General features: G+C 39.9%; 1 protein-coding gene across 36 annotated transcripts in view; it reads right to left on the bottom strand.

Annotated features, from left to right (window-relative positions):
• The window catches only part of NRCAM (neuronal cell adhesion molecule), a 138,045-nt gene that overhangs the window by 49,670 nt on the left and 61,963 nt on the right, over window positions 1-26,412 (bottom strand). For 13 of the 36 annotated variants that reach the window (XR_014502069.1, XM_083399367.1, XM_083399384.1 and 10 more), the window contains exons 3-14: window positions 23,165-23,358; window positions 21,889-21,906; window positions 17,899-18,004; window positions 15,871-16,076; window positions 14,686-14,808; window positions 11,639-11,809; window positions 11,053-11,109; window positions 8,592-8,703; window positions 7,392-7,576; window positions 5,869-6,000; window positions 3,017-3,160; window positions 1,326-1,437 (exon numbers count right to left, since the gene is read on the bottom strand). Coding sequence is in view for 35 of the 36 variants with exons in the window: in XM_083399367.1 (XP_083255493.1) it covers window positions 1,326-1,437; window positions 3,017-3,160; window positions 5,869-6,000; window positions 7,392-7,576; window positions 8,592-8,703; window positions 11,053-11,109; window positions 11,639-11,809; window positions 14,686-14,808; window positions 15,871-16,076; window positions 17,899-18,004; window positions 21,889-21,906; window positions 23,165-23,255 (1,457 nt within the window). In the remaining variant the exon portion in view is untranslated. The remainder of the gene's footprint in view (window positions 1-1,325; window positions 1,438-3,016; window positions 3,161-5,868; window positions 6,001-7,391; window positions 7,577-8,591; window positions 8,704-11,052; window positions 11,110-11,638; window positions 11,810-14,685; window positions 14,809-15,870; window positions 16,077-17,898; window positions 18,005-21,888; window positions 21,907-23,164; window positions 23,359-26,412) is intronic. The other 23 variants (XM_083399381.1, XM_083399359.1, XM_083399362.1 and 20 more) reach the window with 3 other exon arrangements.

Genomic DNA, 26,412 nt, shown 5'->3' with positions numbered 1-26,412 from the left:
CCTGCATTGCAGGCAGTTGGACTAAATGGCCCTCAGTATTCTATTCTGTATGGCAGAGTTCCAAAAAAATAATAATCCCATAGGGACTAGCACTTGGGGAGGGCGGGCAAATGGAATATTTTTTTTGGGGGGGTGACAAGGGTCCCCAACCTGATCCCCATTCTGAAACGGGTATTTAAAAGGAAGAATACATTTTTAAAAACCTGTTAAATACGATCATGCATTTAACAGATCATTTAATTTTGTCCTGACTAGTGAAAGAAAGGATGCATTATGTTGAAAATGGGGAAATAAGCAAATATACTAATGTTGCTTCCCTAAGTAAGAAAAAGGTTTGCAAATGAAAATGAGAAAAAACAGTTTTCTATTTTACAAATTTCCAAAATTATTTGCTTAAAAAAACTGTTGCGCGTGTAGGTCCCCAGGCCACCCCTCAAATAACTTCACACATAACACGTAATTTAGTTTTGGTTTTTGGGCACTATTTTGGCCACAACTTTATTAAAATACAAAATCAGTGAGTGGTTGTTTAGACATTGGTTATGACTATCTGTCCCCCCGCCTGGGACAGAACTGGCATCCCGAGGTCCGATCGGTAGCCAGTAGAAGAGAAAGTCAAACTGGGGGGTCACCTGAGCTAAGCGTCGGACCCACGCCGCTCTCCCCAGCAGCTCCCCGAAAGCTTGCCATAATCCTATGACAAGGATTGCCCGGTCCTATGACAAGGATTCCCATGACAGGGATTGGGCGGCCCTGGTCCCATGACAGGGATTGGACGAAAACATGGCAAGCCCCAGGATTCCTTTAACAGAATTCCCTTCAGCGCAGTAGGAGGGGCAGGCACCGCCTGTTCAGACCCCTCCACCACCAGCATATTATAACCAATGCCTAACCGAAACCTTACAAGTTGTGACGAATTGCAGAGTAGTAGGCAAAAACCAAATGGCACAGCCAATCACCAAATGGCAAAATTCCTACTAGGCCCCTGCGCCAAGGCAGACGACCCCCATGACAGGCAAAGCAAGGTCAACCGGAAAAGAGGGCGGGTGGGCGGGTGATCCGATGCACTCTGCAAAGAGAAAGAGAAACCAGAGTGCACCAATATTTAAAGACTATGGTCCCACCCACCCAATTTGCAACATATAATTTGCCCCAGCAACCCGGGTTTCCAATCACAAATGCCAGGCAATAACTATTAACCAGCCTGGCAACAACAGGCCTGGCCCGGTGGCCCACACCGCAACAAGTGCTCTCATTTATTGGAGAACACGCTTTGTGAATGGAACAGAACATCTTTTAAGCTTTTTACATCATCATTAACTTACCATTCAATTTCAGGCACAGGTGATCCGAAAAAAGCACAGTCCAGAAGGGCAGGTTTGTTTGCAATGACTTGATAGAGTTCATTATGAGGAGTGAGTATTCTTGGTGGCTCAGCTAAAAGAAAGGAATTATTGAAACTGAATTCCTTTGGATGCATTTGTTTAGAAAAAAGGGAGACAAGTATTTTAAATAAAAATATGTAATAAAGAAAAATAGAAACATTTTTCTCAATTTCTTCCCTTTCTTATTATGCAACAATTTTGAACAAAATAAGTTTCAAGACTTCAGCTAATAAATCCACATCCTGATTAACATTCTAGACCTGATATTTAGTACAATGTAGAAAGGAAATACCTGCGATAAAAACACTGCTGCCTTCCCTAGCGCTAATATTTGATAGCTTTAGCATGCTCAGGAATCAAAAGTTTTGCATTTCTTTGTAGGAAACACATAGTTTTTTGTGGATTCTGCAAGCTCCATTTTAAACCTTTTTGTAAATCGGATGTTATTTCATACTTATAGTTTTTCTCCTACTACACCTTTTCTTTTTATTTGTTACTGCTTGTTAGAAAAAATATAAAACCTAAGGTGAACAATTTTGTATTTGTTTTTCAAACAAAAAAGAGGACCGAGAACAAAAACGATGTATACAGTGGTACCTCCGGTTACAAATTTAATTCGTTCCGGAGGTCCGTTCTCAACCTGAAACTGCTCATAACAGGAGGCACACTTTCACTAATGGCACCTTCTGCTGCTGCCACGCTGCCGGTGAACGACTTCTGCTTGCATCCTGGGGCAAAGGTCTCAACTGGGAGTATCTACTTCCGGGTTAGCGGAGCTCGTAACCCGCAGCATTTGCAAGAGGGACAGTACGTAACATGACGTTCCACTGTATCAAGAAAAGGTCCTAAATGAATGTGATTTGGAGAGTTTCTGACACAACCTTATTAATTCATTCTCTCATTAGCTTAATTGAGATGAATAGCATTCTTAGAGCAGACATTTGCAGCTTTTGTGAAACATATAATTATCTGCCCCTTTTGAAAATTCGTATGACAAAAAAAGTGAAGTACGTATTGTACTGATTCTCCAGTGGATATATTTCTATGCAACCTGCACCTGTTATTCAGAGGTATACTGTCTCCAACAGCGGTTGGCCATTATGACTAGCAGCCAATGATAACCCAATCCTCCAGTAATTTATCTAATCCTCTTTTAAATCATTCGGTGTCCCTCACTAGAAATACTAGGAGGAAATATTGTAGTTTAACTGTGCACTGTGGGAATAAGTACTTCATTTTGTCCCAGATCTTGCAACATTCAGCTTCATTTGTTGATCCCGAATTCCAGTATTATGAGAGGGGGTGAAAAATGTTTCCCTATGTACTTTCTGGTATGAGTCTATCCTTACTGTAGCCATTGAACACACCCAGACATATCTCTTGAGTAAACATACATAGTATTGTGCTGTAAGACATTCTTATTTGGGCTTGTGTTTGGTGTTGAGTTCAATGTAGTAGAAGAGGTAAGTTTGTTTTTAACTGATTTTTAATATACTAATTTATGTATGCTTTAATGAATGCTAAAATATTATTTCTGAGTAAACACGTATAGGATTGCACAAATGGGAAATCACACAACTATACAGCATTATTACTAGGGGGTTTTCCCCCAAAAGAAAATGTGGTCTTACCTAAAACATTCACAAATGCATTTGCCAATAAATATCCATATTCATTAGAGGCGTTACATTGATAAACAGCACTTGACCTTTCTTGTACATCAGTGAAAATAACTGTATCGCCGTCAACATTTCTGCTAGGATCTTCAGGAGCAACTAGCAAAAATAGGAAGGAGTATTAAAAAATGTTCAGAGATGCCAAAATATTCCTATTTATTCAGTTGTTATTAACAAAAAGTAATGAGAGGTTCAGAGATAGGATTGAAAATTCTTGCGAGATACAGTAATATACAGTAAAACATCAAGGAAACTCAAGTAGAGGCACATCTTCTACCAAAAGAACAAAGGATAAGTTATAGCAAAAAGGACCTGAAGAAAAGGAGAGAGTATGAAAAATGCAAATGCGACAAAACAATAGTATCAAAAGTAGACTGTAGATCTAACTGGAATTACTTATTTTCCTTCCTTCCACAATGAAAAATTGAGGTTAAATTATGCATTAATGCTACCAATATAGCCCCTCCACTGGAATATTTAAGAGGCAAAATATACAAGAATGTGACAAAAATTCATATAATTTTACTCAAACATCCAAATGAGCACTCCCCCCCCCAAGAAAAGCATTATAAACTACAAATCAACTATACTGAAACAACATGATGCCTAAGAATGCAATGCAAGCCACCAGATCTCCTGGAGAAATGAGGATAAGAAACGAAGGAGATAGCCCTCTGCTGATGCCCAGGAACTTTACGGGGAATGGCATATCCGTCATTGAAAGATCTGTGGGCATAGATCAGTGTTGTTTTCACCAGCAGCTGCTAATGCTAGGCCTCGAAATAGGATGTGAGAGGATCAGGGCAGATGGGCCTTGGATGTACCAGGTTCAAAGCCCCTGCATTATTTCAGGAAGCCATAGGATCAAGACCCTCAAGAACATCAGCTTGGAGCTAATTCCCTGGTTCCAGTCCTTGACAGGATGATAGGCAGATGATCAGCAACTTTACTCCCACACATCATATAATTTAGCATTGTTCTGTACATCTTGTTTCCACAAGAGCCACAAAACTGTAGATGTTAGTACAAGGTCATTCAATTCACAAATATATTATGTTGTCCAAAAAAGCAGGGGATGTTAACCCCATAATCTAAATAAAATAAAGTCCTGAGCATTTCTAGTCTGCATTTTTTAAAAACTAGAAAATAAAAACAGATCATTGTTAGCAAGGCCTATAGGGAGTAAACAGCTTTGAAATTTAAATCTTGGTATTTTATTTGAAATGATTCCTTTGTACTACATCTTCCTTCATTGAAGAAAAAAAGCCGCAAAAGTCACAAAAAATACTTTAATGTGTGTAAAATCAAAGGTAGCTGATCCCTATGCACTTCACTTCAAAGAACCTTGCCCTCATGGGAAGATAACGAACATTATTCTAGCCACAGAATACAAATAGTAAAATTCATGTGCTTTATCTAAATGGTATTTTAACAAATTATTGTTCCAGCACACCATACCTCTTTCCAGAACTCCTGGCAAGGCCAAAATATGACTCAGCACTTCTATACAGAAATATAAGATTACAAATCCTCTTGTAGAGGTTCTACCTGTTCTGTAGGTTGTTATGCTATGTGAAAAAGAGTGCAGAACAGTGCTTCTGTATGGACCTTTAATCGTTGGGTAGGAGAGATATTTTCTGCAAGCAGAGCTTATTAAGTGCTCCCCCCCCCCACACCTGGCCAGTCTATTTCTTGTCCACTTTCTCTAATGAACTGTTTCACTTGAGGACTTGCCTGGCACAAGTTAAAGCCGCCTCATCCAGAGTTCCTGAATGATGTTGTTGCTTAGAAACTTGAAAGGGAAAGGAATGGAATCTTCAGAAGGGTATGAATGGCAACCTACTTCAGTAGAGCGAAGGAATCTGTGCCACTTGGGAAAGGCAAATTCAGCCACAGCCGAAAGCACCCCTCCGCCTGGCCACCCATCCTCAACTTTAGAACTTGCTGCCACCTGATAATGAGGAATTCTTTCTACAAGGCTGCCAGTTATCAATCAGCCTAAAAACTTCCCTGGTTTTTTTTCTGCAAAGGTAGGGTAGTTTATTGCTCCTAGGCGTGGGAGTGTTAAAAACAAGGCTGCAACAGGTCTATGAAATGAAATCTAAAGTTTACCAAGACAAAAATAAGGAGTTCTTCTAGGAAAAGGCATTGCATGGGAAAGTTGCTGAAAGACAACATATTCCCAGTGAAGCAAAAGAACAAACAAATGGTTAAACACAACCCTCCTTTGCAGTCTCTAAATACATTCCCTAAGGTTACAAACTTACATTCTTCTATTGTACTCCAGAGAGTTCTAGTAGGTCCGCCTTGCTAATTTGATGTCTCCAGAGTCACACCTTGAAGTGCCTGCCCCAAAGGCAGTCCTCCAAGGAATAGCCTCTGGCTACCTGCCCCCTCCACAACATGGGCTCTGCCCAACAGATTGCAGGTGACAGGAAATTTTGGGTTGTTTTTTTTAATTTCAGACAAGCCTTCTCTCACATACTCAGATAACTCTCCCACCTTCTCTTTTGAGCTAGTTAACTCTAGAGTTATGGAGTTAACCATATAATCCCCAAACAAACAAGCAAGCAAGATTTGTATCCCCATATAATACACAACTGTCTATAAAAGCAGATTCCATGCAAACAACCCATATAAACAAAGCCCAAGTCCTTTATTCCTTGTTTATTTCTCTCTCCCCTTCCTTTCCCCTAAATGGAAGCCGAATCCTGCAAAGCCTCATGGCTTTCACCTCTCCTGGAACAGAGACAGCAGTTAAAAACTTTGCATCACATTGTTCTGAAGAGAGTAAAAACAGATCTTACTTGCGATAGGAACTCCATTCGCTAACCAGCTTATACTGGGTTTGGGTTTGCCATTAGCTCTGCAGATCAAGGAGCCACTTTCTCCAGGAGATAATACAAGGTTTGTGGGCTCTCTTATCCAGTAAGGTGCAGCTGAATTTAAAGGGAACAAAACAACCATCTGTATATCTTTTATTGTGTGTGCGTGGTGGAATACAATATTACACAGATTGACTCAATTAGTTATGGTGGCAAAATTCTGGCTGTCTAGGGAACAAAGTTGATAGAATGTTTGCAGTGCACACCCTGAGAGAGAAGGGAACATTGTCTATTTGGATGGGATAATTAAAACTTGCAGAGAACCTAGTATAGACAAAGGTTTTGGGGGTATTTTGTTAAGAGTACTGTAGCCCACAAAGAAATCAGAAGGAGTAGAGTCAAGGAGCCCAGAGCAAAGGTAGCTGATGGAATTTAGGGACAGCAACATGAGGAAACGGTAGATGAAGCCAATACTTAAGATCAGGAAGGAGGTCTGAATGTCACATTGAAATAAGTTAATCAGTAAAATCTTCACTTGCAGACTTCTTGTAACAAGTCTACTGGGCTGTATATTGCATATAATATCGTTATTCCACTTTATATATTAACATAGTACAGTATTTGATTGTATCCAATGGGGAATGGGTTGGCAGAAGGTAATTTTCTCTGCCACCTCCAGAAAGCCCCTTCTGAGGATCGAGGTACCCTCTCTGAAAGGGGTAGGCTATGGCTAGGGGTGCCGAGAGAAATAATAATTTTAAAAAATCAGCAGATAAATCTTCTGCTAATCCCCTCCCAACCGTGAATAACTGCATCCAAGTGATTTTGTTATTCATTTACTTAAATAGATGTGTTAGTTGTTTTTGCAAATGCTTTCCCCCCCCCCCAAAGGCAGCATACAGTATACAATAAAATCAGTTAAAATATATTATACAATACTAAAACAATAATAATGAGGTAGGAAAACAAGGGCCTCAGCAGAACTCTGAGAGAAAAATCTCCCAGAAAATTTAAGAAAGATTCTGGATCTATCAGCCTCTGAGAGGATTGTCCTCTACCCATGCTGGGGTTACAAGTTGTCCAAAGATCAGACTGAATCAGGTACAATCTGATCCACTACCCATTTGTCCTCATTGTACTGATTTTGGCAGACTTGAAATTCTGCTGAAGGAGAATTTTTGGTGATTAGACATGAGACTGATGAGAAACTGCCTCAATTAGCGGATTCCAAAATGTCTTTAGGATATACAAGACTTTTTCTGTGTGCTGGGAGAGCTTTACCACACTGTGTGAGGTCAATGGCATTACAGTATTGGCCACCATGAAGTGCTGTAAACATACATAGCAAGGTATAGTTAATATACCATAGTACATTTCTCATTTCGACATGTGGATGGGTTTCAGTGTAGAAATCCAGTTCAGACAAACCTTTCATGTGGTAAAACCCATCTGATGCCACCCCTTTGAACTAAAAAATTTACATGCTATGTTAAGAAAAGTTTTACCTTTGACAGTGACTGTTATAACATGGTGAGCGGAACCCAAAAGATTTGATGCAATGCATTTATATTTTCCAGAGTCAGCTTCAGAAATGTCTATTATTTTGAGGGTTTTATGAAAATTATCCAAAAAAGTTCTGTTGGCAGGAAGCTCACCGCCTTCTTTAATCCAGCGAATAAGTGGCGTAGGTCTGATGAAAAACAAACAAAGCAACAGCAGTTGAGATTAAAGTGATTGGCAGAAGGAGCACAATATTCCAACTCTCATGATCCAGAGATTGGAAGCAAGCTATAAGCTTCAGGTTCCCATCAGTGCTGACAGAATTCCCTTCCAATTTCCACAGTGGGCTTTATGTTGCTATGGACAGATAGGTAATCAGCAAATTTTACAGATACAGCCAAAAATAATACGTAACTTAAAAAAGAAAAAGAAAAAGACTAACTCATTCTTGGAAGATAGACAATGGATAAAAGAGGTAGAGATAAGCAGAATATGTACATTTAGAATATCTCTTTTATAAAAGGCTGACATTTAGGATTCTTGCACTAAAATTCACTACCTGTCACTGGTACAAAAGGAAAACAAATTTGCTAAATATTTGCTGAGCACAGCCCATGCTGATAGGGCAGGAAAGGAATGACAGAAAGAGTGAACACTACAAGTGAATGACAGTTGTAGGAGGTATAGAAGCAATCAGTGATCTATAAAAGCAAGCAGGTTATGGAATTATCTCCTGTGCATGCCAAAGCGTTGTTTGGCAGGTGTTGGACCTTTGAACTGATGGGTTTTACCCCAGAGTCTCTGCTAAGACCCTTGTATTGTGGGGAAGAGGAAGAATAAAAACCTTACTGCTGCTTGAATGTCTGATTTATGAAGGCACACTCAAGACAACTTTGTAAATTAGAGCAAAGAGGTACAGTATTCCCTTATACAGTCTCTGGAAATTCTGGGGAAAGTCTGTCTTCTATTGGTTGGACAAGGAAACAACAAATTGTGAAATAGCTGTGAGAAAGAGAAGGGAAAGAGCAAGCATCTCAGCTGTCTCCCTTTCTCTGTGTGTGCACACTGCCAAATTAATCAACAATCAAACATTTAAACATAATAATACTGCAAAAGGAAAACAGCGTAAAGATATAGACGTGAGATGTGCTTAGTGTAAAGACGTGAGAACGCATTTACGTTGCATGTTTCAAATGTCAACTCACAATCCTTCTGCAATGCACTCCAGCAAAAGGGTGTTTCCTCTTAGCTCTGTTTTGCTACTTGTACTTCCAGTGGGTAGCAGAAGAGTTGGGCGCCTTTCAGGAGATAACCTGTCTAAAAGAAAAGAAAAATGTATTTAGAAGTATTAATAATTTGAATGTAATTTCAAGGTTACAGTAAAACTAATCCTTTCCATAAATGCATGCTGTATCTAATACCGACCGTCAATACTGGAATTCATACAAACTGGGAGTTTTTAACCCTTCTTGCTCTGCCTCGTTTAACTACTTCGCAAAACTCTGCCTTAAAATTTGGAAAATTCCTGTAAGGGGTAAGCATTTCACTTAGCAACTAAAATCTTTTGAAAGAAATCCACCCACCAAATAAATTAGTGCTTTATTTTTTTGACACTAAAGAATAACATAAGTTTCCCTGGGAACATCATTGTTGGTGAAATAGCAAATTCTTAAATAAATAATAGTGCTGTGAAGAGCTACTGTAAGTGATCAGAGTTTTTCACTTGAAATGATGGAAGTTAATGATAAAGGTTTTCTACTGAAATATTTTCTGTTGGCTTAGTAGCTTATCTTGTGAATTCTATCCTTTTTATTACCATTTATGTTTGAAATTATTCTGGGAAATTAGTTAACATTCATCTGTGTAGATATGAACATTATCTTGCTTACATTCAATGGGACTCCAAAAGGTTATAAGTAAAGAGGAGTGGAATCAGGGTATATCATCATTACAAATTAAAATGTTTTTAGGCAACTTTAACTGCTTTGGCTTTCCCAAAAGATCTTGGTCAAACTGCAGTTTGGTCCAGTGTTGAAAATTCTCTTAGAGATCCCCAGCATACCATTTCTCCTCCCCAACCTTTTCGTACACACCTGCACCTACCTATATCACAGAACTATGACCCTTACCATTCCCTGGGAACAGGAAATGACTATAAAGTGGTTTAAGTTTGTAGTGTAGACAGGTCCAGGGAGACAGCGAGATCATAGAATAAGAAGTAAGCCACTAACTTTAAATGCATAAGTTTTAGTCCAGATCACCAAGATCTCCCATGTGTACACCGACTATTCCCTGTTCCTTTCAATGGAACTCTGTGTGCTTAAAAGAGGTGCATGCATTGAATTTCCACTCTTATAATGGGGAAATCCTCAAGTGCACAAGGAGCCACTTCTATCTCCATATGCTTTCAAATAACTTGCAAATAGGATACAAAACAAAAATTTTCAAATTAATTCTTATTTTATGAAAAAATGAAGGACAAAGTCCATCAGCCAGTTATCTACTAGCATGTACCAATTACATTTTCTTGACCTTTAAATACATCAGAGTATGACTGGTCTGCTGTGCAGCTCTCTCTCTCTAGGACTAAATTGTCCTTGAAGGGTAGCACGCTCAAACATGCAGCTCTTTCACCACCCTCCTCCTTTGCACTCCATGGAAGCAGGATGCAACAGTGGTGCACTCTTCAGCTCATCTTGGATCTGGGAGGTTCTCACATCCAAGCGACAAACAGCAGCAATACAGATGACCATGTCACTGCATAGATGTAGGCACTTATTTTGCTAATGCTTACTTTGGTTTGGATATAGCACCAATTGATTTGCTCTCGGCTCCTACTGGGGTGGGTGGGGAGGTTGTGGCACTTAGGGGAAAAGGGCTGCTGCTGCTGCCTGCCTTGAATCTGAGCAATGGTAGGAGATGGTAGTTCTTCACTTGCTTAAGTGAGAATAAAAAAGGAAAATACATCAGCCACTAGAATTATATTATGCTGATGGACTGAGTCCCTGTAATATATGCCATTAGCCCTTGGAAAGGTTGTGTGAAGTGGATCATATATGCATCCTTGAGAAATTCAACCATGTGGTCAAATCCATAACCATAAAGCCATGTTTATAGTTGATAAGATTGCTACCTCTGTGAAGGATTGAAAATAAAAGAAAATAAAAAGAAAATAGCAAATGCACATTAGGGCATGGATGCTTCAAACATGCTAGACATGTATTCTTTCTAACACAGATGTATTAAGTGGTTAGCACTTAAACTGCATATTCAGTGAGATATTAAGCAGGATGAGCAACAGTTAATTGTTTATGGCTTTTTCCTTAGTATACAGTGTGTGCTACTGATTAGTCTCGGTGATAACAAATTATCAGCTAACATAAAGGGGAAAGTTATAGAGTGCATGAACATTAACAAGCCTGCTGTATTGATTCATTTGCCAAAAGGAAGAAAAAAAAACCATGTTTGCATGCAAATGTTCTGCCATTACTTCTAAATAATTTATAATCAATTAGAGCACTCATCCTGTGCAATTTACTTTTATGGTCACCAGTAGATATAGATATTAGAACTGTAAGGGCAGTAAAGTTAAGCAGCCATGGAGTGGTTAGTTAACTAAATTCTACAATGAAAGGAGTAATGCAGGAGTGGATCTCTAAAACTCACCACCATAAAAATCAGAGTCACTCATATTAGCAGTTATAGTTTCATTCAATGAATCCACTGAAATAAATAGAATATCATGAAGAATGCAACCAGGAAGCAGTAAATATGGGCTTTAGAAGTTAATCTATCTATCTACTGAAGCTGATCAATTCGAACAGAAATAAACATTTATTTCATTGTAATATCCAGGTCTGCAATTGCTTTTGCATAAGATAGAAAATATTTGGTAATTATCACACAGAAGCATCTGAGTGTGCGGCATACAGAAAATCTTGTTACCTGGCTATTTTCAAACTTAGGCTGTATTCCAGCAAACAGATTGTCTAAACTAGTATTGACTAGTTCAATGCAATTTAGGCACCCTAGGTACTTAGCAGTACATATTTTTATTGCACCACATAATTTTACAAAGCTCTAGTAAATATATACTGGAAGTCATTTTTAATGTTCTGAAGGTGTATTAATATAAACCACGTGTTCTAAGAAAGGTACATTCCAGCAAGAAAAGTTTGTTATACACTTACGTAACATATACTTCTGTCAAATGTAATGTAGCTATAAAATAGCTTACAAAACTTACACCTACCTGGTTCAACTTTTAAAGAAATGGGTTGCTTCTGTTGTATAGTTTGAGTGTGGTTAAATCTCGCATAGCATATGTAATCATCACGGCTATCTTCTGGCTTTACATTAGAAAAATAAAGGTCTCCATTTAGACTCTGGGAAACTCTATTATTTTGAGGCAGCTTTTGAAAAGCTGTAGGGAAGAAAAGAAAAGAAATTGTGTCATTAAACAATGAAGGGCTACTTTAGGTACGTGAAGTAGACATTCTTCTATTGCTGCCTGCCTCAGTGCCTCTGACAAAGATTCTAGTGTTTAGACAGGTTCATATGAACCTGCCTTTCTATTGCCTGGGTCCCAATTCATAGAGGGCTTTAAAGATTAAAATCAGCACTCTGAATTGCATGCTGAAATGAATTTAGAAGCCCTTGAAAATGGTTTAAAACTGGTGGATGTGCCCCCTGTGGGAGAAAAACCAGTCAGTTTCCATGTGTGAGCTAACTAATAAAGGAATGTCATTCTCTTATGCCCCTGAGAAAAATGTGAGAACCAGCATATTGGTGGAACAATTATATTTATTGCAATGTAAGAAGATCTCCGAATCAAGAGTGAATTAATTAGTGAGGGCAGGTGAGTGTATTTATTAAATAGAGGGGAGCGCCCCTCTTATCCCCTGTGCAAATCAGCCGCTGTACTCAGTGGCTTCCAAGCCAACAACTGGGTGTATTTCTGCTCCTCACACTAGATGAGCCTTAGGGTATAAGGACTGGGCATGCACACTATGGCCCCATGGCAGAATGTTTACCCAAGTGTACCTGCCCATCTTTTGCAAGCTTACAGCTATAAGCGATGACTCCCAGGTGCCCACAACCCTAATAATGCCTCAGGGTGGCATAAGATTATATCCTAATTTGCTTACCTGCCTGCACTAAACTCCAATGAGAGCAAAGTGACCAAATTCAACAGTAAACAATTGCCAGTCAAACCAGATTGTGTACTTGTTTAAAACAAACCACTGCCAGATAGACTAGATTAACCAAATAAGAGAACTCATGCCAATCGCATCTGATTCCTCCAGTAACGCAAGCAAATAACAATGAGACCAGATTCATCCAACAGGGAAATGGAAATATTGCCAATCAGCTGAGTCACAAAATAAATGAGCGAGCAAACATTATGTAGTGTGAAGTTGGCCAAAAAAGGGAAGGCATCACCCATGATTGATCACCTTGCCCATCTACTTTTGGGAAATCGCTTTCAGAGTCTCCTTCAGGTAAGGAGGTAGAGCAAATTCACCCCAACTAATATCCATTCCACTGTGGATATTAAGTCTCCAAACGAGGTCATGAAACCAGATAAATCAATGTGAAATGGCTTTTTCCTGTCTTAAAAGTAGGACTGCCATGTTCTGCCCCCCCATTCCAGATCACAACAGTAGGTATAGTCCCAGCCATAGTTCAAGAGACTATTTGACGTGTATTAACTTACCACAGTGGTACTTCGGATTAAGTACTTAATTTGTTCTGAAGCTCCATTCTTAACCTGAAACTGTTCTTAACCTGAAGCACCACTTTAGTTAATGGGGCCTCCTGCTGTCGCCGTGCCGCCGGAGCATGATTTCTGTTCTCATCCTGAAGCAAAGTTCTTAACCTGAGGTACTATTTCTGGGTTAGTGTGTAGGGATGGTCGCTGGGTCCGGAGGGAGGACACTCCCCACCCGCAGGCAGCCTCAGCCTGCCTGCATGTGTGGGGGGCACACTCCCCCTCACAGACAAGCCACAGCTGTCTGAACATCATGCCCTCTGTCTAACCCTTTGCAGTCTCAGTAGTCTATGGTGCCCTGTCTGTAACCTTTGTCTCTGAGACCTTTTGTCACCTTCGTCATACACTGTGCAAGGGGAAAATGACGCGGTGGAAACAGGTGCTAAAATAACTTTGTACCACCCCACGATCTCGGGACGGGAAGATGTGTAAAGGTCACAGCCCAAAATGTATCTGCCTGGTTTGCATATTTGTGTCAATAAAAGGAGGCTCCACAAGGCTGGCCGGTGGCTCGCTTGCAGCCCACCTGTGGTGCGCAGCTCACCTGCATTATCAACTCCTGCCTCATGTCATTCACTTCATCAGCGGAGTCTGTAACCTGAAGCGTCTGTAACCTGAAGTGTATGTAACCCAAGGTACCACTGTATAGTCATTTCTACTCTCTTCCTACAGCTTTGCAAGGTCCATCTTTGTATCAGCCCAGCCCTCCCCTGTTTTGGCCTCTCATTACTTGTAGAAAAAGAATGTCTCGGAGATATTGAGGATGATTATCAAAATGTGGGTCATCTAGATAGGCTGTTCACAATGGTTGTGCAACTTTACTCACTGTCCCATCAAAGTGATGGGAAAAATGACATACAATGACCATGTATGAACACTATGTAATAATTTGCGACAGTATTACAGAAGAAGAAGAAGAAGAAGAAGAAGAAGAAGAGGAGGAGGAGGAGGAGTTTGGATTTGATATCCCGCCTTTCACTCCCTTTAAGGAGTCTCAAAGCGGCTAACATTCTCCTTTCCCTTCCTCCCCCACAACAAACACTCTGTGAGGTGAGTGGGGCTGAGAGACTTCAAAGAAGTGTGACTGGCCCAAGGTCACCCAGCAGCTGCATGTGGAGGAGCGGAGACTCGAACCCGGTTCCCCAGATTACGTGACTACCGCTCTTAACCACTACACCACACTGGCTCTCAGTTACAGGCCAACCTATATGTCATGCTGATTCAAACCAACTACCTTGCTTTAAAAAGACAGTGGGACTAGCATATAACATCACACGCAGAAAACTGCAGCTTGAGTAGCATTATGATGTAACACAGAAATGTAGTGAACACACCCATGTCCCATCACAAAGAGCTAACTTACAAACCTAACATGAAACACTTTCCTGTTATCATAGGATTGCAAGTCATGTAGACAGTATGATGAATTTTTCCCCCTTGCCACATGAAGGTGTTCTAATTGCAGCACAGATGGAATTACTGAAATAATTTAGTGTGAGAAATATTTATGTATTTTAAAATAAACTTACAGTTATCCATCCAAAATATTATAGGTGGTGGTAATCCAATAGGTGGCCTGCAGGGAAGTATTGCATATTGACCTTCAGTTACTGTTTTGGGAACTAGTTTTTCTTTGGTCCATAAAGGAGATCCTGCAGAAAAGGGAGGAAATCAATGTCACATGGCCTGGGCAGTAAAAACAACATAGGAATTTCAAGAAGCAAGAGAAAACAAAGCTTCGTAAGACATGAACCCAATATCACATGGAATTTACAAATTCTGCATGAACATCTTTTTTTACAGTATTCTTAGGGGGAAAGTTGTAAGGAACTTTATGATGTGATTTAGCTATTTCAAGGAAAAAATTAATCTTCAAATGTTCAGCAACAGGAAGAGAAACTTGGACTTTCCTGAAATGTGCATAGGAAGTTCTCAGACTATGTAATGCTGGGTATCGTAGGAAAGCAAAGCAATTAAACACTAGGATAATGGACTCCTAATTACACATTACAGTAGTAGGTAGTTACAAAAATATAGATGAATGGGAGAGCAAATTAAGTATGCCATCTTCAGCACAGTTATACATCCTTATGTTTTATTGATTTAAATGCTACTTTAGTACATGTAAAGTGAATCATATGTCGTTATGCAGCATTTTGAAGTATTTGCCTGCCATGCTAGAGTGAAATGATTTAGGATCATCTGTTTACCTAAACTCTTAAGAGAACATATCTGAGAAGAAGACATGACTGCTTAAGGAAACAAAAATTCTAATGAGACTAATTCACTGATCTATATTCCAACCTCTTTGGTCTCATTTTTTAAAACTTACATTTCAGCAGTATGTAATTGTTAAATACATATAATACTCAAGTATAAAATGTTCTGTTCTAATTGTGATGCTTTATACAATACCCAGTTCTAAACATACTGGAAAAAGAAGGGAAATCTTACGTGCTTAACTTACTAAGAAAAACTTCGGAGAAGATGGGTAGTTTTTCATGCAGTACAGTGCTAAACTATAATATCAAATATCATTACCTTCTAATAAGATTGCTTTGATGATTAAAAAGATGTCTTTTTTAAGAAAAGAAGAAAGAAAATAATGTAATATTTATTATACAGGTTCCTGAGAAAGAAAATTAAGTAAATAAATATGCTGACAACAAGTAGTAAGAGCTTCAAGTTTAAGAAATTTCTAATATTCAACTTACTAGATGACCGTATAACAATATTATTGGAAATTGCTGCTCCAAGTTCATTTCTTGCTGTGCACTGATAAACTCCTTCATACGTTTCTGCCTTTCCTCCATTTTCGTCATTAATAATATTTATTATAAGGGTTCCTGAGTGAGGCTTCATTCTTACCCGTACATCTTTATCGATGTCAAAATGAGTTCCATTGCGTGTCCATGAGAAGCTATCAATTGGAGGGGGGGGGGGAATTGAAGAAGTTAGTTATTTGTAGGGGGGACATTTGCTATTAGATACTGTATAATCTTTAGTGTATAACGTGTACCTTTGGTGAAACAAAATGTTGACAATGTTAATAAATATCCAACCAGAAAATGTGAAAAACAAATAAACAAGTGAGACAGCTATTCCAGACAAAGTGTTGCCTCAAAAGTGTTGTAGGAATTTTCATTATCTGCAATAACACTATGTCCACAGACCTCCACAGACTTCCAAAACCCTATGCCCAATGGATATATGGATCACAGTTATGTTCTATAAGCTTTTCCTAGCCTCTGTTTAAGAGTAAAGGTCTGCTACTACTGTATATGTGTAAAGATGCTATTTGTAAAACCCGTGTTTCTTCAAGTTGCATAAATAGCTAGTGCCACCTTTTTAGAAAGTTCATCATCTTCTGTCTACAGCAGATCTGCTAAATCTCATACTATCACATCTGACAGTATGACAGTATACATCTGACAAAAATAATGAGAATGCTTTCACCAAGCCTTGCGATTGTATAGTCAGCATGCTAAAGAATACTAAGTTCTCTGCTGAGACCAGGATCAAGTCCTTACCCCATACAGCAGAAGGCAGCATTTTGGCTGTATTTCCTTCTGGTGGCAACTCACTGCTCCTCATAGAGAGATGTTCTGAAAATTTCCAAGCTTTATGAGGCCTTTGGGGCAACTTCAATGGCCACTCACTGCATCCATGGGGGCAATGGTCGCAGCCCCTTCATCCCTAGCAACCAGGCCATGCTTGCTTGCTGGCCTCTTCTGAGTGAATTCCCCTGTGACAGCAGGACTGGGGGGGGGGAGGTGTCATTCTGCTAGGCAGGACATACTTGAATAGACTAGGCATGTCCAAAGTCCGTTTCGGGGGCCTAATCTGGCCTGCCAGTCGGTTTAATCCGGCCCCTGTGGCAGTTTATTCCCTGGGGTAAAATCCTAAAAAAAAAAGCTCAAGAACTTCAATCCTAAAAATAACTTTGGTTGGCCCTTTGGTCAGCCCTCACGGCCCTTCACTTCATCAAATATTGCCCTCTTTGAAAAAAGTTTGGACACCACTGGAATAGACCAATCACAGAGCCCCTATGGAGGGTGGTGCCTTGCTGGCTGGCCAGGCATTGGCTGTTGCCCTGTCTGAAGCATTGGGTGGAATCCTAGTCTTCAGACGCTGGGTGAAGTGGTGCATCACACAAAACTCAATCAGTGGCATAGGCAGGGTACCCCATTAGAGGGGTCACAGTGGAAATTTCTGTCCAGAAACCAAGCATAGGACAAATGGGCCATAGAATTTCCAGCAGCAGCCTTGGGATGGCCAACTCAGTAGATCAACATCTTAGAGAGGCTATAATCCTGGCTTGTCCCTGCAGCAGTTCTATCCCTCCAGCAGGAGGCTGGACTGCATATACACCAAATGCCTGAGCCAAAGTTCTACCTACATTTGTAATCAATAAAGTTGTGACCAATTTTTATCCAGATCATCGTCTGCTTGCATTTGTTCTGTCACACTTTACATAGTATTAGGTCAGGGAAAGGAGGCACTGCGACTGGGACCACAACTGGAAGTGTTCCACATACATGAACAATAGCACAATTAGCACTTTGTCACCTCACAAATGCTCTTTGCATTTTTTTAATGATAGAACTATGTATATGATAGGCTATTTTGCAAAGACATATAATAATAATCACAGGCATAGCATTATTTATTTTGCTGAGATTAAGTTTTTTTAAAAAACAATTGGATGTATACAAAGTTAAGACAACAAAAGCAGTACTTACCTAGGGGGTGGCTTTCCTTTTGCTTCACACTGTATTACAATATTCTCCCTTGGATCAACAATATAGTCTTTTGGAGACTGTTGTGTTATTGTCGGAGGCTGTGGTACTTTTTATGAAATATAATTAAAAAGTAAAAGGAAATATTCAATTATATCTTCTAAAAGAAGCACAAAACCACTTTTGTAAAAAATAAAAATAAAAAGAAGCAAATCACAGAAATAGTGCTGTTAATCACAAACATCTAGTGTGCTGCAATCCTGTACAAATCTGCAGGAGACGAAATTCACATGAGTTTAAGGGCGAATGTTACCGTTGCATGCCTCTAGGACTACAGTTTGAGTTTATAAAACAAAATCTCTGACATTTCTTATTATAGGCAATTGCATATGATCATCATTTTGCCAGTGTACCATGGCACCCTGGGGTGCCTTGAATGATGGTCAGGGGTGCCGCAGACAACACTGGCCTCCATCCCCTTTTCTCCCTCCTCTGATGTGCTCTTGAGTCTCTGCCTCCCAAAGGCTTGCACAGCTGTTTGTTGCAGCAGCCCTGGCTACAAGCTCCCCAGGCGAATGATGCCTCTGGAGCTGGCACCAGGGGGTGCTGCCCAGATCCCTGTGGGACAGTGTGAGAAGACAGCTCTCTTTGGAGTGGAGGGGGGATTGCTCAGAGACCAGGGGCGGCAGTAGCAGCTGCCCAGAGGACTCCCAAGGAGAGAGGAGAGGAGAAGAGGCTGAGGGAACACTCCACAAGGGAGGGTGTTCGAAAAAGGATGAGAGGCTGCCAGCTCTGCGGTCATGGGATGACATAACTGGGCTCTTGAGCCCCACAGGGGTGTCACAGAAAGAATATAGTTGGTCAAGGGAGCTGTGGACACAGAAAGGTTGAAAACCTCTGCCTTACCACACTATCACTAAAGCCCTCTTTGTATGTTCTACAACTGTATAATTAATTCATGTAGGGAAGCTCCAGATTGTATCCACTGGTCTCATTTGCAATACTTTTTGGAGGGGGGAAAAGCCTAAGTATGTACAGTGCAAGTTGTCACTGTATTCTAGCTGGCCAGATGAGCTTTCACCAGTGTGCCAATGCAAGAACACACTGTACTGCCAAGTGCTAGATTGGGTTCCCTCTACCATTTGACCTTCTCAGCAAAGGACACGCATTTGGCTTTTGACATGTGTTTTAATATGCATTTACAACATATATTTCAAATCTGCTGATTTTGTATTTTAATTAGCCGAATCTAAAATCTGATTTTCTGCATATTTTAATGGATATTTTATATTTTATGTAAACTTCCCAGGGGTTTTGATGATTAACCGGTACTATATAAATCCTGTTAAATAACTAATAGGACTCGATGCCAAGGAATTTGTTCTTAAATCACAAGCGGCTATTTCTGTTTGATTAGACTGGCGTGCAAATTAATGAGAGTGAAAATAGTTTCATGTAACACCAAGAAGACTAGCATTTTTAATAGTCTGAGAACTCTTAGATCACAACTGGCTTTCTCATTACCAAAGGAAAGCCCTACTGTGTGTACATAAGCATCTGCACCTGCTTACAGAGATTATCAAGTAGCTGTTTTTGATACTGTTACCATGAAATGATCACCAAGATACCAGATTCTACATGTGTATGAGTGACTGTGCTAATGTGACAATTTCTGTAGAGATCTTTTCTCTCTCTTTATTATTGCAGAAAGAAATTAGGTTGATAAGTTATTTCTAGTAAGTGAACTCTTCCTGAGCGTCTGCAGGTGGCTGTCCTAATCTTTCCTTTCTACATCGTTAGCAGTACTGTATTTATATAACACAATATATGGCACATTATAAAAGTGTGTGATAAGATATACTAGACATCTCATTGCTGGAGATAATACTAAAAGTACTATGAACACATTGAGGCCAAACAAACCTGCCCTGCCAGTTCTGTGCATGCAGTGGGGATCTGATCTTTGCTTAAAATTCACCTGCACTGCAATTCATTTCCAAAGTAAAAATGGAAAGTTTTGACCAACCACCTGGCTTAGCCCTTCTAAATTTGCAGTAAGAATGGAGAAAGAGGGTAGTCATATGGGCCCTGAATTTCTCAGCAGTCACTCCCACATGCCCATCAGATCTCAAGGAGATAAACAACTACTGGACTTTCAGAAGACATTTAAAGGCAGCCCTGCTCAGGGATGTTTTTAATGCTTGCTATCATAAGTAAAGGTAAAGGTACCCCTGCCCGTACGGGCCAGTCGTGTCCGACTCTAGGGTTGTGCGCCCATCTCACTCAAGAGGCCGGGGGCCAGCGCTGTCCAGAGACACTTCCGGGTCACGTGGCCAGCGTGACGAAGCTGCTCTGGCGAGCCGGCACCAACGTAGCACACGGAAACGCCGTTTACCTTCTCACTATAAAGCGGTACCTATTTATCTACTTGCACTTAGGGGTGCTTTCGAACTGCTAGGTGGGCAGAAGCTGGGACCGAAAGACGGGAGCTCACCCCGCAGCGGGGATTCGAACCGCCAACCATACGATCGGCAAGTCCTAGGTGCTGAGGTTTTACCCACAGCGCCACCCGCGTCCCTATTTAGTAAAGTATTAATATTACTGAACCATTAAGGGCCCAGTCATGCATCACACTGAACCACAGCTTAAATTAAATTAAATTATGGTTTAATGTGGCTGAGCATCAAAAGTCTCTGTGGTTCTCCCCCCTCCTTCTTTTAGGGATATTAGGTAGGGCTAGTAGGAAATTTTGTCAGAAACGGAAGTGGAAACTGCCACAATTTGCATATTCCACTGAAGTCAGGAATAGAAATCATGCAAGGAAATACGAGTGGCATTTGGTAACTTTTTTTTTTTAGTCTGAATGTTACATAAATAATTAGGCAAATTTTGTGCTGTTTTTCATGTTTGATTTTCACTGGAATGCACTGAAGTTAATTACATGCTTAATTACATAATTAACGTTTGTTTCAGCCAACACGAGAAAGTGAGATGAATAATGTAGATGTTAGCAGTAGCCGAACTGTAGTGAAATGGAAACAGCATCGATTGTGATGAAAATGGGATGAAACCCTGCCTCTTTACATTCTGAGCTGTGGGGAAAACGAACCAGAAGCTAGTCTGTCTGACTCTGTCCTAACAAACAACAATAATCCAAGCTTTGTCCTTGACTTATCTTCGTGGTATGTTAGGAGACAAACAAATCAGAAACAAAGGTTTGCACATAATGGCAAGATATTCTCTGGCTTGTTTCATTTATGATATGCTGAACAGGGGTGCACCACAGGCTGTTGAAACAATAGTTTCAAGTGATGGGTGAACCACATCAAAAAGGCTGTTCTTAAAAAGGAATTGTGATGTAATGCATGCTTGTGGGAAACCATGTCTATGGAGTTTGGGAGGAACCAAATTCTAGTAGGGCATGCTTGTAAATCTAACAGCAAGAGAAAACACGAGCAAACACACAGGCTGTGTATAGATGATTTACCTGGAACTATAGGAACAGCTTTATGCTTAATGCTGACTCAACTTAATAGCCACAAAATGAAGAAGAGGTGCAATGCAAACAGGAACATTTCTCTTGGTTCCATTTTTCTAACTGCAGTCACTTCTCCTGGTCCTAACTAAATGGCAAAACTGACTAGGTCAGATTACAAGCAGAAGCTGACACAATCAATGTAACTCCTGAAACTTGGGACATCATTGAGAGGGAAAGGTGGCATTGCACCTTTTTGAAAACAAAAACACATATCCTTTTGGGCACCAAAAATAAATATTTGAACATTTATAAGAAACCCATTCCAAAGTTGCTACCGGCTATAATTTCCACAATGCTGCTTTCCATCAATCATCTATACACGACGACATTAATAACAGCAAACAACACCACGTACAAAAATCATGTCACTTGGATTCCACACTCATTAAAAAAATATTAATACACGCACACACAGTGTAAACTTTATTGTCTAGGTTAGTGGGCAGAAAACTTACATTCTTCAAGAAGTTTTGCTTTTTTCCCCCCGCATCAGATTCAGCAGGTGAATTGTAATCATGAATTAAAGAAAATTATTTGTTAGTAAGAAGAAAAAGTTAAACCTTAGAAAGAGAAGGTATTGAGGGAAATATACTGACACTAAAGGTATTTTCAACAATTGTTACTCAAACAATAAATGTTTCAAGATTCAGCGTGGAATCTCACACAATCCAATGTATGAGGCTCTTGTCAAATGTTGACTTTTCAAGTACAAACACTGTTTGCTACTCTGACCTATAAAGAACATGCCCTATTGATACTAAGGTTCTGAGGAGGTAGGGAAATGGAATTAATGGAATGCATTGCATTCATGCTGCGGGCAAAAATCAATTTGTGCATAGGTCCAGATGGAAGAGCAGCTAAGCACTTAAGACTGCATTTTAAAAATACAAACAGCATCTATTCCACTAGTTTTCAGATGGGGGATCAGGACCCACTTGCAGCCTGATCCAAGGTGAGTTGTAACCGGAACACTACCACCACCTAAATATACACTAAAAATAAATAAATAAGAAATTGGTCCCAAATTCACATTTGAGTTAAAAAATTGTCCTGGGTCTGAAATGGCCAAAGATACCTGCTATTCCATCAACAACATGGACATGTTATTAGCTGTGCTATTTCCATTACCAAATATATTAATTTAAATGTGAGAGCCTTCCTCAATATTGTAGGACTAAACCAATACTGCTTAGCTTTATTGTAAATGTACTCATGCTGTAGGAAAAAAACGTAACTTTGTGTTTATAACTTTACAGTTTTATGACATAAAATAAAAGATAAAAAGTGAAGCTGCTGTCCAAAATGCAAATGTTCTGGGCTTTTGACCAGTCTGTTACCTTAATGCCTAGTTTGCTTCTAAGCATCTGGTACTCAATTCTCACAAGGAAATGACACTGTGAACGGCTGCCTTGGAATTTCCACAGCTAAAGGAAGTGAGGAGTGTGAAATATACATACAAATGTGGTTTTTTTTCATAAGGTAATAGCATGCTGCTCGTTTATGAGCTGAATTTAGGTTATCAGTTTGTTTCCCTGTAACAGAGCTGGCCAATGTAATGCCTTCCATATGCTGTTGAGCCTCCAGTTATCATTTGCTGCAGACATGGCCACAGTCAGGGATGATACTGTATTCCAACAACATCTGGAAGGTGCCATGTTGGAAAGCCCTGCTCTACAACAATATAAAGGCACGCAACACCATTCTTTGGACTAAAACGGTGTTAATACTTACGATCAAGAGGTACATCCAATGCTGTAATAATTTGGCAAAAAAAGAGAACCAGGGAAAGTCTGCTTTCAGAGATGCTGCTGCTCCGCTCCATTCCAATATGTATTAGGAAATGCTCAGTAGAATTAAAACAAGCTCAAATTTCCTTTCTTATTATCAGGAGATTTCTGGAAATGGGGTTTGTGAAGTTGTATAATCTGGAAACAAAGTAATACCAAACAACTGTTAGCAATGGTTTGGAACACATAATCAGGCTACTACAACCCTTGCATAAAGGCTGATTCAGACATTCAGTTTAAGTGCACCAGAAATCAGGATGTGAACCATAATGTGTAACAATTGTACCACCTGGGTTATATGTGCGGGAACTCCTTTTCATTCCATGTGTAAGTGCATGGAAGCAACAGCCAATGCTGCCATTGCTGGGCGGGGGGGCAGGGGCGGGGAGAACTCTATTTCAGTTGCAGACCACATATTTTGCAGGAAGGAGGTCACATGTTCAAAAGGTACTCAGATCAAGCAGTGAGTCACCCACCTTCTGACCTAGAGATAACAATGGACTGACTTAGGTGGGTAGAAAAAAACAGGATAGTGAGTGCCTGACCTGTGTGTGTTCATTAGAAGGTTTGAAAGATCCCAGAGGGTTCATTCCATGTAATTGAGGTGCCTGGCTTTTTTAGGGTTGTGTGCATGGGCTCATATCTTAGGAACACACTTTCACATACTGATATAATGTCCAAACAGAGCTCATAAGGACTTTTTCTTATGTGCCTTTCCAGTGAAGCGGGGGGAAAGGTGGAGAAAGAAAGGAAAGTGGTCCTTAGACAAGGTGCCACTCCATAATCAAATCTGCATTAATTTTCCAGGTCATTCAGGTGGCCACCTGAAATGGAACCACATGAAGGGCATACAAGTGCATGGTAAAATTGCTATGACAACAGCAGCATTTGCTTCACGTCTACAGTTTACAAAATGATGTCGCCTCTATTTCAAGTAACCACCTACATATATATATAGCTGCATATTTGGAACTAAGCCTTTGAAACTTTTGTAAAGTATCAAGATCATGGATGCATTCAATGAAATTTTACTGACACACTGAAAGATGGCGCCAAGGTAAGACATGCATATCAGAGCTCTGCAAATTCTCTTTCAATTACTGGTACATGACAGGGGTTTGCTTTGCTGGCTTCTTCCCCTCTCTTTTATTCTTTTTAAAATTCTTCTTATCGAAGGCAATTTTGTTTTATGTGTTCCAACAGCCTCAGGAATTTGCACTATATAATTTGTGAAGCCAGAGTCGTAAATTAGTTTTAACGAAGCCTAACAGCCTTGCAGCCACCGCCCTGATTTCCTGTTGGCTATAACTCCACATTTAAAAAACTTATTTTAAGGTCTTTCTAACCTTAAAAACCTTTTAATCTTTTAAAATCCATTTTAATTCCTTTGACCCCCTATTAAAATATACAAACTGAAGGCGAGGAAAAATTGCTGTTGGCCGAAGAGGCTATGTTGAAAGAATGCCCTGTTTGGTTTTTGCTTTTATCTTTTTAGCCCCCCCCCCCCCCCCCCACTGCCTTGCTGCCCACAAAGTAGCTGTAGATCAATCTGGACTGGATGAGACTGTAGATTTGGAACTCAACCAATTGACCCAAGAAGTACGGCTTGGCTGATACACGTAGAATTCCAGAAATGAGAAGAGCAAAAAGACCCACTTGTCCAGATATGGATAGTGATTCACCGTATTTAATTCTCAAGCAGAGTAACTTGGACAATTATTTTCTGCCTCTTAAAGAGTCTGTTTCTCCACCAAAAAATCCTTTTAACTCTCTGTACACAGAAACAGCAGAGAAGACATTCCCTGGATTTAACAAGAAGGATACTGAAATTAATAGCCTTAATTTAGCCATTTTCATTCATTCCAATGGGTCTTCTCTGAGTTAAACTCATCCCATGATGCATAATAATTACAATGTAGTGTGCTCAGCGTTGGACACACTTTGCATATAGTCGCCTTGTTTGCACATTACTTTAAAGAATAGTTAAACTAAAGCATGGTTTGAATGCAAATGTGAAGTACGCTGCTGTACGCTGCTGCAATAGCATGCACTTCATTCCTCTCTGTACCTGCTATGGTGCCAGAAGCTAAGCCTGTCAGTCTGGCTTAAGTGTTCTGTCCAAACCTGAGCTCATGGTTTGTTTGGAAAGAAATACAGTAAACTATAGTCCTAGGTGCAGATGTAACAAAATGACAGACCACGGCTTAGCTCCTGGCGGTACTGTAGCAGCTGTCAACAATTTCAGCAGTATGCATTAAGAATGAAGCACTCATTGTTTTTGAATGAACAACCCACAATTTGAACTCTAAGCACCAGCATGTTACATGTTCACATTTAAACCATCATTTAGCTTAACTATAGATTAAAGTGACGTGTGACCCATATCATTATCTCAGTATTCCTTACAACAATCCCAAAAGGTTGGTCTGTGTTATTATTCCATGATCACGCATAAGCGACTGAGACTGACTTATATTGCAGAAGTTTGGACATAAATAATCCAGAATGTTTGCAAGCTTTGAATATTGCCTTGGTAACATTCAACAACAAACCAACCAACCAACCTAATATTCACTGACTAGTCTCTATTCACATAATCCATTTTTTCAAGACAGGTAGTGGCGCAACCTGAATAGAAATATTGTGTAATCTGAAGCATACACCAGGGCATTTTGTCATATGATTTTAATATTAGAGCCAAAGGGAATGCAAGTGCTGAACTTGCAGTATGTAGCTATTAAGTGTCATCTGCTATAAACATAAAATACCTCAGTGGTTCATGATAGAACATATTTAACTAAAACACCTCTGTAGATTTGTCAGCACAATTTTTGTTCTGGTTCATCGTATTCAGGATGAATAGTGACATAAATGGGAAAAGGTAAGACTGCAGCTCCGGCTGAACTGAGCATATTCTTGGCCACGAGATAAAGTCACCACACTTTTGACACATGTTGTTATACAATGAATAAATAGCTGCATTATAAAGTTACATATTCTGCACATTATCAGAGCAATCTCCTATTCATGGGCTGCGGCTATAGAATTTTGTGGAAACCCTGCTATGCAGATGGAACTCCAGATACTTTGCTGCCATGATAGATACCTAGTACTGGGGCAGGGAACGTTTTTTATTTCATGGGTCCAGATTCTTATCAGAATAAGACTCATGGGGCAAATCTGACATGTGGG

Source organism: Podarcis tiliguerta (genome assembly GCF_965153285.1).
Source record: "Podarcis tiliguerta genome assembly, chromosome: 10".
NCBI classification, from domain to species: domain Eukaryota; kingdom Metazoa; phylum Chordata; class Lepidosauria; order Squamata; family Lacertidae; genus Podarcis; species Podarcis tiliguerta.
Note: the sequence above shows the minus strand (reverse complement) of the source record. Positions and strands in the feature narration are given on the sequence as shown.